At 37.9% G+C, this 17,526-nt stretch overlaps 1 protein-coding gene across 4 annotated transcripts in view; it reads left to right on the top strand.

Annotated features, from left to right (window-relative positions):
• The window catches only part of MYLK (myosin light chain kinase), a 221,856-nt gene that overhangs the window by 151,640 nt on the left and 52,690 nt on the right, over nt 1-17,526 (top strand). For all 4 annotated transcript variants that reach the window (XM_075028799.1, XM_075028800.1, XM_075028798.1 and 1 more), the window contains 2 exons: nt 6,339-6,455; nt 9,469-9,555. In XM_075028799.1, the coding sequence (XP_074884900.1) occupies nt 6,339-6,455; nt 9,469-9,555 (204 nt within the window). The remainder of the gene's footprint in view (nt 1-6,338; nt 6,456-9,468; nt 9,556-17,526) is intronic.

Here is a 17,526-nt window from a genome sequence, read left to right as displayed (position 1 = left end):
CATTTCTTTTAATAATTCCCCAAATAGTATTCTGTCAGTTGATTGGCATGCGTGATTTGTTGCTTAGAGTATCATTTTTATCATAAAGTGAGCTCTTACACCATTTTTCTTTTACAAACATGTCTGACCTGATAGGAGTTTATTAATGGTTTGACTTTATATTTTTCTTCTTTTAAATACTTGTTACATTCCTGGGATAGATATTAATGGGGTTTTTGCCTGTGAAATCTCAAAATAAATGGTAACTGTAACAAACAAACAAAAGAGCATAGTCATAAATTAGAGCATTATGCATTTATACGGGCAGGTTAGATGGTGTATGGTTAAGAGGCAGTTGATTTTAATATAAGAGAGTTCTTCGTTTGAAATTATGGGAAGCTTTTTGTTTGGAAAAAAGTATTTAAGAAGGCTCTAGCAGGCATTACAGTGGAGTTAGACATATAAGGACTGAGTAGAACAAGCTTCCTCACACGGTGAACACTTTAGAGCAGGAACCATTTTGTTTTACATTTGTATAGTACTTGGCACAGCACTGCCCTGTGCTAGTGTCCTGCTATGTGACTCACTCTTGGATAGAAAATCCAGTTAGAAAATTTTTGCATCGTTACAAAAGTTGTTCTAGAAGACGACGCTGAAAGGGATTTGGAGGCTGGCATCCTTACTAGACTGGAGACTTGAGATGCACAGTGAATATAAGTCAAAACTGGCAAACTTGCCATTTTTTAAATCAGCTTGCTGTGCTTTTTTTTGGTTAGATTTAGTACCATGTGACTACATAGATTGAAGAGGAACTACTTAATACAGCCTCAGGTAGCAGTGAAGGTGTAGCTTAGAAAATGCCCAGAGTTTGTATTGCTTTTTGTAAGACAGCTTTTTTTCTTCCTAAGTTTCTTGGCAACATAAAGAGTTGGTAATCTTGTTAGCAATAATGCCTTAACAACTTTCTTGTGACTTAACGTAACTCCTAAATCTTCCTGTCAGCTGTGCAAGTCTGTGTCTGTCAGTCTAACTAGGATTTGCCATGACTTTTTTTATTTCTTTTTCAATTAACTTTGAGCAAGAGTTTGGTGTGTGATGAACACAATTCTGTGTACTGCTGAAAGTAGATGGATTCTGCAGCTTAAAAATAGCTTCTTCAGAAAGTTTAAGGCTAGGGAGATCATCTGAGCATCAGTTCTGACACAACTCCATGTTTGTCACATGCCATAAAATTTCCCTCTGTACTGCCATTTTTGTCTGTATCTTCCTTCTTCCAGAAATGCATGTAGTGTAGGTTTAAATATAGCGAAAGAGAGACCTTTGCTATAATCACTGATAGTTTATTGCAATGTCTAATTATTCTTATAACTGTTTTGTTTTTAAATCAAGAAACAAGGCAATGTTTTACTTCTAATTTGAATTTATCTGGTTTCTTCTTCCATACACTTGTTTCCTTTCTCTGCTAAGCTAAAGAGCCCATTTGTACTTGACAGAGGAGCTTTGACTGTAATCAAGATACCCCTCTCTCTCTCTTTTTTTTGAAACTTGACAAGTCAAGCCATTACTAACTTTCTCTCCATAATGCATTTTATCCAGCCCTTGGAGGCTTGGGGTTGTTTTGTTTTGGTTTTCTTTTTAGTACCTCCTCTTTGGTTGCTATTTGTTGGTTTATTATCCTATTTAGAAAATAGGCAGCAGAACCATATGTCGGTATCAGCATCAGGGAGATGGAGGTCACCTTCCTATTGCTGTGCTTACTGGAGGTCATTGGTCCTCTTTCTACCTCACAACAGTGGAGCTCATGTTTGTTACTTCTATATTAAACCTTTAAACCTTCTGAAAATAGAGCATCCCTTGCTGTCCATGGATGCTTGTCATTTCACTATCTTAAGCCCCATTTTCTTTGAGTGGGTAAGACTCAGGTTAACAAGTAAATGAGATTGTTTATGAGGACTGCCCTGTTTTCTCTCTCTTTCTGTCTTTTCCCTTTCCAACATTCTTTCTATCATCTGTAAGTTTATCAACATTAATTTATGACTACTTCTACATCACAGTTTAAAATACTGAATAAATTTGTTCCTAATCTGATCACAGAGAAAATCCACCAGAAACATACCAAGTGATGATTTCCTATTGTCAGCTTCTTCATGAGATCTTTATTTTGGCAGCTCTAACTCTTCCTAAATGAATGTCATTAATATAGTAATATAGCATTAATTGCCAGTAGAATAATGTGAGATAACACAAATATTTCAGTAAAGACTAAAAAAATTACCTTTACACAGATACATTAGCCAGTTAAATGTGTAATCTCATGAATAATGAAAGTAGGTTTCTTACATTGTTTTCCTTAAAACTCTATCAATTAGTAATAATTAAATTTTGCGTTTTTTCTTCTCTGAAACTCATGTGAGTTTTTTCACTACTTTGCCTGTTGTCATTGTAACTGTAGTCAATATTTTCCAGCTGAACCCACTTGCCATTTTTAAACATGACTGTGACACTAGCACATATTTGTGCTTTCCCAGACAATTTGTGATTTATTAGAAAATTAACACTATGGGCCAATGAGTTCCTTAACAAATTTGTTATGGCTCCCAGGCGCAATTTCTCATGGCCTAGTATTTATTGATATTGCCTAAATATTCCATAGTACTTCTTTATCCCATGGGATACAAATGAGAAAGACATAAACTTCAGTCTGCATCATGGATAGGAGTCAGGAGGTTGGCCAGCTAGATGCCAGTGTGGGGAATTAGACTCAGGAGCTTTTTTTTGTTGGTTTGTGTATTTGTTTTATATCTGACGTTGATTTTCTGTGGAGTTTCATGGAAAGAATGCAGAAACCTAGAGGTATTTTAAACTGGCTTGCACTATTTTTGAGTAAGTCAGAAAATCCTTTAATAGCTCAAAATGCAAGGGAAAGGCTTTGTGTATCTAAATCAGAGCCTCCAGTAAACTGTCAGCTTCTGTGGCTGTTAAGGTCTTTTCTAGAGCTGCACCAGTTCCAATGTTTAAGTGGAAGATCCCAGTATTCATGCTTACTCCAGTGTGCACTTTGTGACAGTGTTTTAAAGACTGTCCGTGGGCTGGTTCCTAAAAAAGTAGAGGGATGGGGGGACAAAATGGATAGCAAATTCTTTTAGTTGACTGGGATTAGGCAGGTACCAGGATTCAGAATACCCAACTGGAGTAACCAGTCTGGGCTTTCTTGCAATTATGAGAAAATAAGCTTTTTTCAGGTCATGAAGGCGTTTTGCAGAGGAAATACCAAATACTTCGTTGAAAGACATTTGGCCTTCTAGCCCCGGGAATTGACTGTAGCTCTAGATCACAGAACATAAGCCTATTGGGGAGTTTCCTGTCCTTATGAAATCTCATCAAGTTTTGCCTGTTTGGAGGGGTTTTCTCCTGGTTTTCTAAGAAAATGAGGTTTCTACAGCCATGTGCTTTCTCAGCCTCCCCTTACACTCCTGACCCACCCTGGCTAATAATTTTTTGAACCATTGGCCAATTTCATGCGAAGTCCTAGTACTCCACAGTTTCATGGAAACTAGTGGCTAAATAAAGGAGCATGACCCAAATTATCTCATTTCCCCTTCACTCCTCCACTGAGGGCAGAATACCACCATGGCATCTGGTAGCAACAAGGCCCGCAATCCCCATGCACTTTGTATGTGCTATTCCAGTGTAGCTGCTGGGGAGTATAAAGAAGTGGAGTGAAATAGGATACAGATTATTGCTGCAAGGGGGTGGAATTCAGGAGAAAAAGGATGTAGCCCTTGAAAAAACATATTTCCTTCATCCTCCTTCTCACAAAATAACTTCATTAAAATTCAACACATATAAATATTCTTTTGGAAGGAGTAAGATTGACATTATTTCATGAGGACTCTGCTAGATTCTAAAAACAAACATTCAGAGCACTGAATGTACATGGCAAGTCAAGGATCATCATGAGAAAACCCTAGGATTTGCTGCTAGATTTTAGTATAACTGTGGGGAATGACTTACTGTTAGGGTGGGGTGTTCTGTTTGTATATGCTGCATATGGAAGTGTTTCTCATAAGGTGTTAACTTACATTGCTGCAGTATGCTGTATGGACAACACTGCAACAGTGTGAGTGGTGAGGAATGACTGTATGTCACATTAGTCTTTAATGAGCTGAGGAAGGGCTTTTGAGCAGGTAGAAAACTCCAACAGAAACTAAAGTAAATGCTGCTTTGTTCCAGTCCCTTAATGATCCAGTTATCCTTACAAGCCAGACTCCTTCCCTGCAGCAAGGTGGCCAGAGATCTCCTCCATATGTATGTGTCTTTGTTCTGCGGTTTATGTTCTTTTGCAATAGTATTTTTAGGTTCTAATGTGTGATCTTTTCTCATCATGTTACATAGATTTATACAAATTCTTAGACTGGAAGTTATCTTTGGCTTGCTCTCCAATTGTCTCTTTAAACAGTAGAGACATGTGAATTTATATTTGCTAGATGCCTGCAAGAATACTTCTCTAGTGTCCCTCCTCCATTTGGAATGGAACTGCAGCTCGTGACATTTTTGGCTCAGCCTGACTCATGGAGAAAAGTTGCCTGAGGGAAGGCACGTGGCTTTTCTTTTCACCCTGTGGCTGGCTGAGCACAGCACATGCGAGTCAGGGGTCAGTGGTCCTCTTCTGAGATAGTTTTTGCATCCTTTCTCAGGGGGAAAATAGTCATTATTTAGAGCTTTTTGATTTTGTAGAGGATGAGGAGGAGGGAAAAATTCATTTTCTTCTAACCCTTGCATGAGTCTGGCAAACCAAATTTGTTGGGAACCATTTGAATGTTTTTTATAAGATTTGTCTTGAGTAATAACATCTAGTTTTACAATGAGGGAAAATCTGAACACCAAAATCATAACTGCCATGTCAGAACTGAAGTCTAGTCTCCAGGGAGAGCCAGTAAACTCCCAAAGTTCTTCTGATAGAGGAGTGTTCTTTTCAAGGACCTTTCGAGGTCATTTTCGAGGACCAGTGTGTCACCTGCACCTGTGCCATCTCCCACATCACAAAGGATATATTTAATGGGGAGCCTGGGATCAGGCACTGTAGAAGGCAGAAAGCAGCCTCCAGTTGACATAGAGACAAAGGTGGCAAATAGCAAGAGGTGCTGGGAAATTTCCTTACATCTCAGGACACAGGGGAAATGTCTAAACAAGATCATCTATCTAATCTTGCTGTTAATTGGGAGAGACTGTGAGAAAGGTAAGTGGAGGAAGGGGGGAAGGTATTAGTGGGGCTGAAATAAGTGGAGGGTGGAGGCATTCTGGATAAGCTAACAGCAATAGGTGGAAGTGCACAATGTCTTGGGCTGTGTTTAGGGGACAGGCCAGGCTTTCCAGTGAGGAAGGAGAAAGCAAGCCCACACTTCACCCTCACTTAATGAGGGATATTTGGAAGGGGAAAGTCTGGAGTGTTTTAATTGGGGTTCTCCCTGGGGAGCAAAGTACTTTGTTGTTCCAAGCAATGCAGGTGAACATAAGGGACGGGGTAAACAACAATTCTCCTTCCTCATACCCCAACTACTGGGAACAGCTTCTGTTTTGGTTCACAGAGTTTTACATTTTAAGAGGAAATGTATTTCCCTTGGGTCATACCAAGTTTCCCTTGGTAACTACAGAGCTTATGTCTCATCCTGTTTCTGCAAATCCAATGAAGTAAAATTTTGCTTTATTTGTTTGAAAATAAATGGATTTGCTGCAGTGACAAGTTTGATTGCCACTGATATATTGGACTTTCTAATGGGTTTTTTACAACATCAGACACTCGTTCTTTAAGTAATTCAAGCAAAAAGAAAAATTGTCTCAGTGCCATTTTTAAACTTGTGCTCTAAGCTAAAGTTCTACTTTCACACGTGGATGCTCATAGGAGTGATACAGATAAGGCTGAATCAAAATATTGCAGATGGCCACTTGACAGAAGCCCTCTCATTTACAGTCCTACACTACTAGCACTTTTGGGAAAAGATCATCTGAGTGAGGACTCCTTATTCCTGCTATAAGACAAAGAACAGCAGCAGAGATTCTGCTCTGTGTCTTCTCTACCCTCATCCATTAACAACTTTAGGGCTGTAGGGACAGTTTCATGTATCCTAGGGAATAGCAGTAAGATTCAATTTATCTATCAATGTGTTTTTATTTTATTTAGCATTAATAAGGTTCCAATTTGGATATTGAATTTTTAAGGACAAAACATCTTTTTCTAGCAGTGAAGATCACCTGTAGTAAAGGATTGGATCATTTAATGCATTCTGTTCCTAAATAGCACTAAGTTTTTTATGAACTGCAATATAACATCCATTTGATTTCTCTTTCCTTTGTATTAGGGACACTGTGTTCACTTACCATTGAGAAGACCATGCCTGAAGATGGGGGTGAATACAAATGCATAGCTGAGAATGCAGCAGGAAAAGCTGAATGTGCTTGCAAAGTGCTGGTAGAAGGTAAGTTCTTTGCTGGCTACGGGAAAACCCTTCCTTAGAACTTCCTCCTTCCCCCCTTCATTTCCCAATAGCAGCCTTTATGAACCACATACACAAAAAAGAACTCTGCTCCCTTCCCTTCCACTCTTTTGGTCAATAATTAATTCAGTATTTACCATAAATGAGCATGAGCAGAGAGACAGTACAGAGCCAAGGGCTCTGGCTGCTTTGTGGAATAATCTATGTTGTCCTGCTGCCCACTGTATTTCTACAAGGATTTTAGAGCAGTAAGTTGAAACCATGAAGATTTGCCTCTGAGCTCTATGCATTCTTTAAGAGCACGTAAGAATTCAGTATGTGAGCCTTGGTACCAGTCTGCCTCAGGACTATGTATGGCACATTTCTCAGTCTAGAACTTTTCAATTCTTTGCATTCACTGATGTTTGGTCACTTGTTTTTTCTAGTGGAAGTGAGCAAAAATAAAAAAATTGGCAGCTCAACCACCCTTGTAAGTCATAGTCTTAGAACATGTACAATTTGCTGACTGAGGTACCCGTTTTCAGCTTCAGTTGTGATGACGACACTGTACTTTTGCCAAGTAGTCTTGTCCTTGGGCAAATATTTTGTCATGAGGTTGAGAGTACAGAGTTTTAAAACTGCCATGGACTTTAAGTTACTTAAGGGACTTTAAGTAACCAAATGTACTTCTTATCAGCTCACCTTCTGGTGAGCTCATCCTTGAATACTGTGATACTTTCCATTGTGACTAAAAAGAACACAACACTAGACAACAAGCCCAATAACATAGATTTTGGCTACTAAGCCTTCACAACTGTGTTACAGATGTGGTATTTGGGCAGGAGGTCTAGAAAACAAAACTATTATTTGTTTTACTAATATAGGAAGGAAAGGTACCACAAGGTAAGAATATGATCCTGTAACTCCATCAGTAAAAGTCAGTCTTTGTTGTAGCCGGAAAAGGAATTAATTATACATATAATTACAGTTAATTATATTGGTTCCTGTAATGACACCTTCTGTGATACCATGGTCACAACATAGTCTGGCTTAGATGTTTGATAAACTATTGTTTATATTTCTGTAATTTAAAGTAATAAATTTTACCAGCGCTGAAGTTCAAAGAAGACTATCAAGAAGAGGCTTTAAGCAAAATCTAGTACCCTGTAACACCTTAACTACCACAGATGCAGAGTGTTAAAGGATCAGATCATCAAGTGCTTAGCACAGTAGTTCTCCAGAGCTGCCCTAGCATCTTTTAAATGTCTCAGTGACCTATGTGTTTTTTCCTTTGACTTTGTCTTCTGATCTCCTTCAAGTAGTTGTTTTTCTTCCTGAAGCCTCCCTTAGCATATTTCCCACTTCCAATTTCCTGCTGGGCAATGGATGTTTTAGGAGGCTGGAGGTAGGCTTTGGCTTGCAAAGTCTTGATAATAGGAGGCTGTCAGCTCATGACATATTCATTGCATGATGACATGAATGGCGTTACATCAGCTGTCTGGCTCACCCTAGTAGCGACACCCATGGCGTTGGGAGCTCACTGCCCACGTGATGTTGGACACCAGAATGACCACATTCCTTACCTTGATACTGGCTGCCTCATCTGTCTTTTCCATTCCCTGCTGGCGTGCTGCTTTGTACAGCTGAGTAGAGGTTTTTGAGGAATGGCACCACAGCAAACTCCAGCTATTTAGGAGAGACGCCATTTGATATCTCATGTCTGTGACTGGCAGAGAGGATGACTGTTATTTTAAAATTAGAATTCTGATCTAAAACAACAATTAAAATTGCTCCCTTCTACTCAGTCTGCTGGCAGTATCCCAGATGTTGATTTTCAGACTCAACAAGTAACCATTCATTAACCATATCATTATATTCCTTTTGGCCCCATGGACTCAAATCAGATTGGAGGAATGTTTGACTTCAGTTGTCAAATTAGCTCAGGGACAAATCTGTAGAATCTGAGTGTCTGAACTAGATCGAACACAGCCTTCTGCTCTGAATTGTTTGCTAGGAGATTCTGTCTTCCGCTGCTAACTTTTTAGGAAATACAGAGAAACAAACTTTCATGCTCTGGCACCTGGAAGTAGGTGACAGAAATAGGTGGTTCCATAACATTTATGTAATCTTTTCTCTGGTAACTAAATTTCAAACAGCTATCTCATGCACAAATCCTCTGAATGCTGAATATTTGAAAGCTATAAATTGATACAGCTATTGCTGAAATCATAATCCAGTTTTGGGATCTTTCTTCCAAAGATAAATGTCAGGATCAAACAATCTAACAAGTGGAGCTCATTAGGTTTTGCATTATATGACATTCTCGACCTAGGATAACCTTGCTGAAGAAAGGTTGAACCTTCTAGTTATATGTGTCTATGTCATATAAGATATGCATGGAAGAGAGCTTGTACTGACTCAGCTGTCGGTGCAGCCTGCAGTGCTGAGTAGTTGCTGGATCTGAGCTATACAATCTTGAGAATATGTGGTGTCCCCTTTGCCATTTTTATTTAGGAATGTACCAATGTGTAACAGTTTCTTGGAAAGATTTAAACATACAGAGGAAATGCTGCTTTTCAAAATGTGTTCATCTATATAGATCACATAGACAATGGAATAGAAGAATGACAAGGCAAGGCATTCTTTTGGATGAAATGATGCTTCAAATATGCCTTTGTTTCCCTCTTCCATGCACTGCTAAAGCAGCTTTGTGCATGTTGTACTTTGTTCTATTCAGTTAAAATAGACCCATCAGCTTAGAAGGTGCCTCTTGTCTAGTTGCTTTCTCAGGTTCTCAGTGCAGCTGCTTTCATAGAGGGCTTCTCCCTCTCTGCTCCTCTTCTAGAATGTGAAATTCTCCAGCAAGTCTGTGCAGAAAATCTTTCTTACAACTCAAAAGGACAGCAGTTTCCTTTAACTTTGCAGAAAGATCCAAAACAAACTGATGTTAATAGGCAGCTTTTTCATTATTGATTTTTAAATAGGATTTGTATTATACTATTTGTTTTGATTGCAGATGCCTCATCCACAAAGACCTCAAAGCCTACTGAGAAGAAGACCAAGAAGACTAAGACCACACTTCCCCCTGTGCTGCCAACAGAGAGTAAGTGACAGTGATTTTGATTACTTCCTTTTCAGTGAAAACGAAAGAGTGCTTTGGGATTCTGTGGTCATTCCCTTCTGTTTGCAGGCATAGTATCAGAAGCTTGTGCTGTTTCTTTAACCCTTGCACAGAAGTCATGTGAAATGAGTTTTTGCCTTATGGGGATTAGAAGTGCTGAAACTGTGAGTTCAGAGCTAGCCCACTCTATTCTCAGTTTTCCATAATGGTGCAATAAACTTATGACACAGATTTATTTTTGGCTGCCTCTCAAAGAGCACAGAAATTCTCTTGTAGTTTGCTTCAAGTCGTGTTGTAGACAATGTACTGTCTTACCATTGGTAGGCAAGGTATCTTGACTGAAATGTCCTGTAGCATAATCTGTCCTTTTCCCCACCATCAGGAGTGGTTTGGTGAATTTTACATTCTTTGTTTTAAGCTCAAATGCTTTACTTGCTTTTAATGCTTTCTGAAATAACAAATCAGCTATAAAGGACCATGTTTGCTACTCTGCATACATGCATTTTATTAAAAGTAAACTTTAAATGGTAAAGGCAGCACAATAATGTCAGTTTAGAAATTCCTAGTACCACTACTACTTTTGAAATTAAGTGTCCATGGAATACAAATATCTCTTAATATATCTGAAAGTTGTCTATCTAAGATGTCCACAATGTGAATTCCTAAATAAGATGTAAAGGCATGGTTCTAATGGAAACATGAAATATTTTATCTAGCGCGCGGTCTCTCTCTCTCTCAAAAAAAGAAATAAACTATAATCTGATTTTCCCGCATGGAATATTTTTAGCTGCTTTCAGCAGGACTCAGTGCAGTTTTGTACTGATCGGTGATCACAGGTAATAATTGTGCTTCTGGAATTGTTGACTTACATAAAGCTATGCCCTGGGCTGCGGCTATTTCTGAGTTGCTGGCCGAGCATTATAACTTTCCCTCCAGCCAATCATTTGGGGGTGTGGCAAGGGTCACACCGATACGCTCCACCTCTGCACCTGAGCTTCAAATGCTGTAAATAATAGCAATTGAGAACAATCATTTTGTTCTTGAACACCAATAGAAAAGAAAGTTTTAAAGCCATTTAAAGCTCCACAGGATAGCGTTTTGAATGTGTTTTCTATACACACAAATGCATACATTTCCTCTGATCCTCCCAGCAGTATTACCCATTGAAACTTTCCCAGGAGAAAGTATGACTTGGGAACTAAGTCTAAATATGCAGATATATGACCTGATCCACATCCTGCTGAAATCACTGCTTGTCTTGCTGTTGATTTTAGTGGAAATTGGATACAGGTAGCAAAGCAGAAGCTAGTAACTCTGGCTTCAGAAATGATTGGGGAAAGAAGTTTGAAAAGATGGTGAATGGTTTTCTTAGGGTTGCTCCATGGCATATTATATGAGTGTTTAAAGTTCTTGAACTTCTCATAAGCTCTTTTTTCAAAATACCTTTAAAAAATCTTTCCTGTTGCACTGAAAACATCAAGGTGGCCAGGGAGAATGTTGGGAAGCTGGGCTTTTGAAGAGCTTTTGGAAAACTTTGGAAAAATACATATTTAATTTTAAAAAGATTTGGCTGCAGAGATTCCACAGGTGGTTTTTAACATCTCAGCCTCAGTCTCTAAGGACTGTGGGTATTTGTCTGCCCGAAATGAGTCTTATATTTGTACATTTGTCAGGGGCAAAACATACAAAACTGATCCAGTAGATTTTACAGTTTCAATTTAAACTGAAATCCCTTTCAGATGTAGAGATTTTAAAGTTCCTTACCTGAAAAAGAATGAGCTTAACAAGTCAGATATTTGTGCATCTTTACTTTATTTCTCTTGAAAAGAAGGTTAATAAAGAATGACTGTGAATTAAGATGTGCCAGTCTAATAAGGAGATAAATTTTCAATCTCTTCTAGACTTTGTTGCCACATCAACTCACCAACAGTCCTAATGACAAGTAGAGTGTAAGGAATGGTATTGAAGAAATAGAGAACAAAAATTCCTAATAATCCCACTAAATAAATTCTGAATTTTGAATAGTGAATTCAGTATATACTGCGTGGGGTACAGAAGCTATATGCCCTCTGTAATTTTTAGAAATACTTCTCAGGGGAAAAAAAAATAATCCATATTTTCCATTTTCTGTAAGAAAGTGCAAGTCAAATTTCATGGTTACCAGCTATATCAACCTTTTCTCCCTTCAGATAAATTACAAGTGATCCTTGTTTTTTGCCCTAATAGAAACCTTCAGGAAAGTAATTAACTTTTAGTTCCTGAAAGCTCAGATCAATACATTTCTTCCTGTGAGAAAGAATGAATGTTGTCACTATGTTAACCTGTAGAATTTGTCTCACTGTGAGAATAGTTGCTGACCCAGGTCATTTGACAGCTCATTCTGACAACGTTATTTTATTACTGGAAGCTTGGTTTTGTAAGCTAGAGAAATCTAATACTAAGTAAAATTTGGGGCATTATCTCTTTTGAAATGCAATACATACTAGACTCTGGTTTAGAATAAGCAGTTATTCTCAGAAAAACATCTATAAAGGCAGCTTTGTAGCATTCAATGTTTTACAATATCTCTTAATGGATGCTTGCAGTGTTCATGTGCAGAAAGATTGCTCCCGTGTTAGCAAATTAGGAAAATTAAGATGTATTTGGTTTTGCTTACAATTAACATTCTATCACCAGAATTTAGTAATAATTATGTCTCTGCAGAATGCAATTCTAATGATAAATAGAATAAATAGTAATGTTTCTGAAAATAAGAAACAGATCTAGCTTTGAATCTGACTGAAATCAATTCTGAGAGAGAATGGAGGAAGGACACCTCTTTTTTTAATGTTGGAATTGGTTCATTCTTCACTGACTGTACTGACTTAGGCTTTGTCACTTGAGTCTTTGTTAGGTGGATGTGAAATGCTACTGAGTTAGAATAATAAAGTGTTATGTTTATTCTGCGCAGATATAAAACACTAGAAGAGGCAGTGGAAAATTGGAACCTTTCATTATTTATTATACTGCATACTCCATGCTATGCCAGAACAATCAGTGGATAATATAAGGGTCTTCTAGTTTGACATAATCCTGCAGCAGAAGTACTAAGCTAAAAATTCTCACCACTTGAGCATTTCTCTAGGGAGCTCTGAAAGTATCTGCTGTATAGGGATTTGGGCACCCAACTTCCATTGAAATTAGAAGTTACTTCAAATTAGGGCTAAAGGGAATTGCTTATTTCAATTACCAAGGCCACCTGCAAAATCTTCAATGCCTATTAAATGAATGGTTTTGTCCCAACAGACTGTGGAAAAATCAAAGTGCTGCTTGAGATTTTTAAGAGTAAATCGTGATTTGAAGGTTTATAAATAAATATTCTCTTTTTCAAAAAATCTGTTACTACTCCACGCTTCCTAATATTTTGTCCTCCTTAATGTATCTTAAGCTGAGGATCAAAACAGCAGTAAATCATAGCTGAAGTAATTAGCCCAAGATCAGGCACATTCATTTGGAGGTCTAGAACTGAACTTTCTTGATCCTCAGTCTTGTGATTAGTTTGTATGTGATATCCAAAATACTATAGATTTTTTAAACTGACATCCCCAAAATTTACAGAAAACATGAGTTTTCCAAAAGGACTTTTTTTCAAAGTTTTTTTTCAAGATTTGCTGAGGAAAAAGGCATATTACAACAGTTAGATGCTATTTTTTAAACTTCACTAGGGCCGAGCTGTGCAACGTAACTTCATTGTAGTGGGAAGAAACTGTATCCCAATCATTGCTACTGAGGAAAGAATTGGCTTTAATGCTTTAGAAAATAACCCTCCTAAATCTAAGCATTGGATTGAAGTGTTTGGAAGGAAATGCTCACTGTTTTTTGTAGGGCTAATTCACAGCACTGCTTCCAGTAAATACTAAGAAATGGCAATTATCACCTGTCATAATCAGTGGTATGAAAACCTAAGAGGACATCCTGGATTCCTCATCTGAGTAACACTTGTTAAACTCGCTGTTCTCATATCCAAATGACATACATTGAAGGGATGAGCCAACACAGAGTTTGATTGCACAAATAGAAGTTCTTCTGCTCAGTTAAAAATAAAGTTACATCAAAGAAAAGAACTTCCTCCACACAACTTCAAGTAAAGGAGCCCAAAATACATTATTTAGCAGTGCTTGGTATCTTGCTGATATAATTTTTTTATATCTGCTACTATATAAAATGCTTGATTTCATGCCAAACACGTTTTGGTTAAGTAACGATGCATTCTCTTCCTGATAGTTGTTAATAAAATGTCACCACTAACACTGGCTAGATCAGATCTCTGGAAGGCTGTACTGTTGTCTTCCCAGACCTGATTTCTCAACATTTTTGGTACCTGAATGCAAGGCTGAGCAGTGGCATCTCTGGAACTGTGTGTCGTAAAAGTAAATATGTCAGACAGGGCTCCTTATCATGTTCCATAGTGGGGGGATTCTGAACATTTTAATTACCATGGAAAAATGATGAGTCAGTGACCAAGTGATTAGCACACAGTTCTGTTAGTAACTCTTTGATAAACAAGCTTGTCAGAGAATCTAAGTCTGCAAGCACCATTTTAAGAAAATGCCATTAAAACATTAAATTTGATGTGTTCAGTTTAGATAATATATAACTAAATCAGTAAACACTTGAAGATTTTGTTGCTTTCCATTCTATCAATATAATATGAAACACAGCACAGATGAATATAAAATGTTTCAAAATCTTCATTTCATGTCAGATTGTTTTGTCGTCAGTATAAAACTTGCCCCTTTCTAAGGGAAGAACTCAGTTACTAAGGAAGTAACTGATCAGGTCAGAGATGTTATTTTAATTGCAGAAATAAGAGCAATGTGTAGCAGCTGTGATCTGGTGACTGTGCTGCTGCTGTCCTCTTTGGTCCCTGGGATAGTCTGAGATGCTTTTGAGGGTCAATGAGGCTATTCAAACCAGTTCTCTCAGTCCCATTCATTTCCCAGGTCCATGCTGCTTTACTCCTGGCTGTTGCAAGAAAAACCAAGACATTTTCTGTGCAGTGAGTGCAAGTACTTAGTGTGTTGGAACAATATAAATTACATTGCCAGGGAAGCCTCTGACCACTTTTTCAAGGAAAGAAATTAATCTTATTTTCTAAGGGAAGCTGAAAATTCCTCTTTTAGTGTATGTAAATAAAATTGCCATCAGCTATTTTCAAGACCTAGATATGATTTCTCTGAAACTCTGAATAATGAAAGGTGCTGACTTCATTCCTCAGCATTGGGGTCCAAGGGTGAATAACCGTGGCACAAGGCCTAACAACCAAGCTGAAGTAAAAAGGCAATGTAAGATTTAACTTAATGACTCTTAAGGTTGGTTGCCTTCACAGATGAAAAGAAAATTCAGTTACTATATGTATAAAGAGAGCAATGGAGAAACAGTAATTTGTTGTGTAAATCACTTCTTAATGCCCAGTTCAGCACTGTTTAGCTAATGCTGGGTATACATTTTGAATCTCTGCCAAGTTACTTTACAGCTCACACCATACTGACATTTTCTGAGTTAATGTTGGCACAGAACAGTATTTTCCATGTGGTTTTCATACAGTTCATCCTGCATTGCTGTATGTTGACAGAAGAAGACAGAGATGTTTATTGACTGTCCCATGCAGAGAAAAATGAGTACAGTTTTTGCAATGTGGCCTTGAACTGAAGAGGTGCCATGCATTATTAATACCCAGTTAAGTCATCGACTAGAAATTGCAGATCTGAGATATGTAATAGAAGCATTGACCAAAGTTTCTTCTCTATAAAACATGGACCTAAATCCATTGGCTTAATTAATGTGCCAAAGTACCTAACACCTAGCTTTTCCCACTGAAATCACCTGGAGCTCCTATAATGTCTAAATGACCTGACGGTATTTTCCTACATAACAGACTGGGTAGCAGGCTAGTACCCTAGTTTAGATTCCTGTTCCTACACACTTGGGCACAGCATTTTAGCATCTAATTGTAGATGTTCTCGCAGGACATGGGAAATATGAAAATTAAGTCTATATTTAAGATACCAACATTGTTGTCTTGCTCCCACCAGAGCTTTTGGTGGAACTCACATGACCCGGGTTGTTTGTAAGCTCTATTTGGTACTTGATCACTTCTGCACTGCTCAGATTTGCTTTAACTGCAGAAATTGCTCAAGCACTGTGCTACTAAACTGCTACGGAATTGTTTCTTCCTCTAGCCAAGCTGTTTTCAAATACTGAGTTACTTTCAGTGTACTATATTGCATTATTGAAGCTCTGAGTGTGCTAGTATATGCTAGCACTCTCTTGACTGGAATGCAGGAATGAGTATTTCCTGGATTTTTATTTTTATTTTGAGAAGAAGGAGGCTGGATTTTTTTCAATTAGAGGACAATTTCTGCATGACTTAGAAACTAAATATGGGATGTTGCAACAAAATGACAGTTGTTTTTAATGAAAAAAAAAGCTATTAAAAACTGTTCTGAAACACGCAAACTCAAATAACTGACTTGTATGGCATTTAGTTTTCTAATTTCTGCTTGTCATCAAATTTAAGCCAGAGTTGCTTTCTATTTTATTGTGTTTAGATAATAAACAGTTATTTGGAAACAGTATGAGGAATTTGCTCTTTGAGAAGCAATGAAGTGAAACTGTTTAAGCTTTCAAACCTTGATGAAGTTTTCAGGCTACTGATGTTAGTGCATTGTGACTGTCATTTTTCTCTGTAGCAATTAGCATAGGTTCATGAATGTATGAACAAATTGGTAAGTAATGATGTGTTGTCTTTTTCTACTACAATTGTAGCCATCATCCTTCTCCTATTTCATCTCATCTGAGCTAAGTAATACCTGTAATAAATTTTTGCACCATCACTGAAGTCTGTGACAGAAGCAAGGATAGAACTGAGTAATTCATTGCCTTGACCACAAGGCCAAGTGTTTTATTTTTTTCTGTACTTCTAGGTCTCAGTCACTCCATGCTTTCTAGCATAGCAGTGAGTAGTGAAGCATTACAGACAACAGTCACCTTTGATTCAGACCCTGATACCTATCCCCAGAAGGGTCTGAAGGAGGTTACACTATGATTCATTTACATGTGGGAGAGAGAGACCTCATAAAGTCCTATCCCACACCTCTGAAGCATTCAAGTGGGATGGGGAAGAAGGAGCAGAGACTTGAATCTGGGTTTTCCATCTCCTGTATAAATATTCTTGTTACCACAATATCTAATATGTTGCAGACATGACTTCTTTTTTCAGTTTCTCTTAAAGGAAACTGAAAAAAACAATTTAGTTCCTCTCATGAGATGAAATCTTGAAAAGTTTTCCATGAGGGGAAAATGGTTTCCTATGTGACTATAGTATTACAGTATGTCATTAGCCCTTCTCCTATCCAGAGCTAAAATGAGGCTATTCCACAAGCAGACAGAAGCAGGGAAATGTCTTGCTCCTTATGTTAACGGAGTTAGGTATTTTCTGTACTTGTTTACCAGGTGCTGAAATCCATCACTATAGAAGAAATGCACATAATTTTAGGCATGTCCCTCAAGGAAGACAGTAGGAATTATAGACTGGTTGGAAATGCTATCTTGAGTACTGATGTTTTTTTCAGACTGTAAGAGTTTTACTTCATGCTTTATGAAAGCAAGTTGTGCAGAGAGCCATTTCAGGGGAGGGCTATGACTATTTTTAGTAAAATTCCAAAAAAGGGAAACAAAAAAGAAAGACGGAGGCTTCTGAACATATCTGCTCTCATGAATTCACCATCAGGGCAAAGAACGGCACAACCAAATGTCCCACAGCTATCAGCCTGTATGGGATCTTTCCCGGTTTTTAGTTTATGTTCCCCAACCCAGACACAAGCTCTCCAAGAGGCAAACCTGCCTATGAAGTTATGTAAATACCAGCCTTGTAATGTTTAAATTAGGTTGTTTCTAGAAGGCAGATTCATT

Source organism: Buteo buteo, chromosome 5 (assembly GCF_964188355.1).
Source record: "Buteo buteo chromosome 5, bButBut1.hap1.1, whole genome shotgun sequence".
Lineage (NCBI taxonomy): Eukaryota > Metazoa > Chordata > Aves > Accipitriformes > Accipitridae > Buteo > Buteo buteo.
The sequence above is the reverse complement of the archived record's forward strand: the minus strand, read 5'-3'. Positions and strand labels throughout refer to the sequence as shown.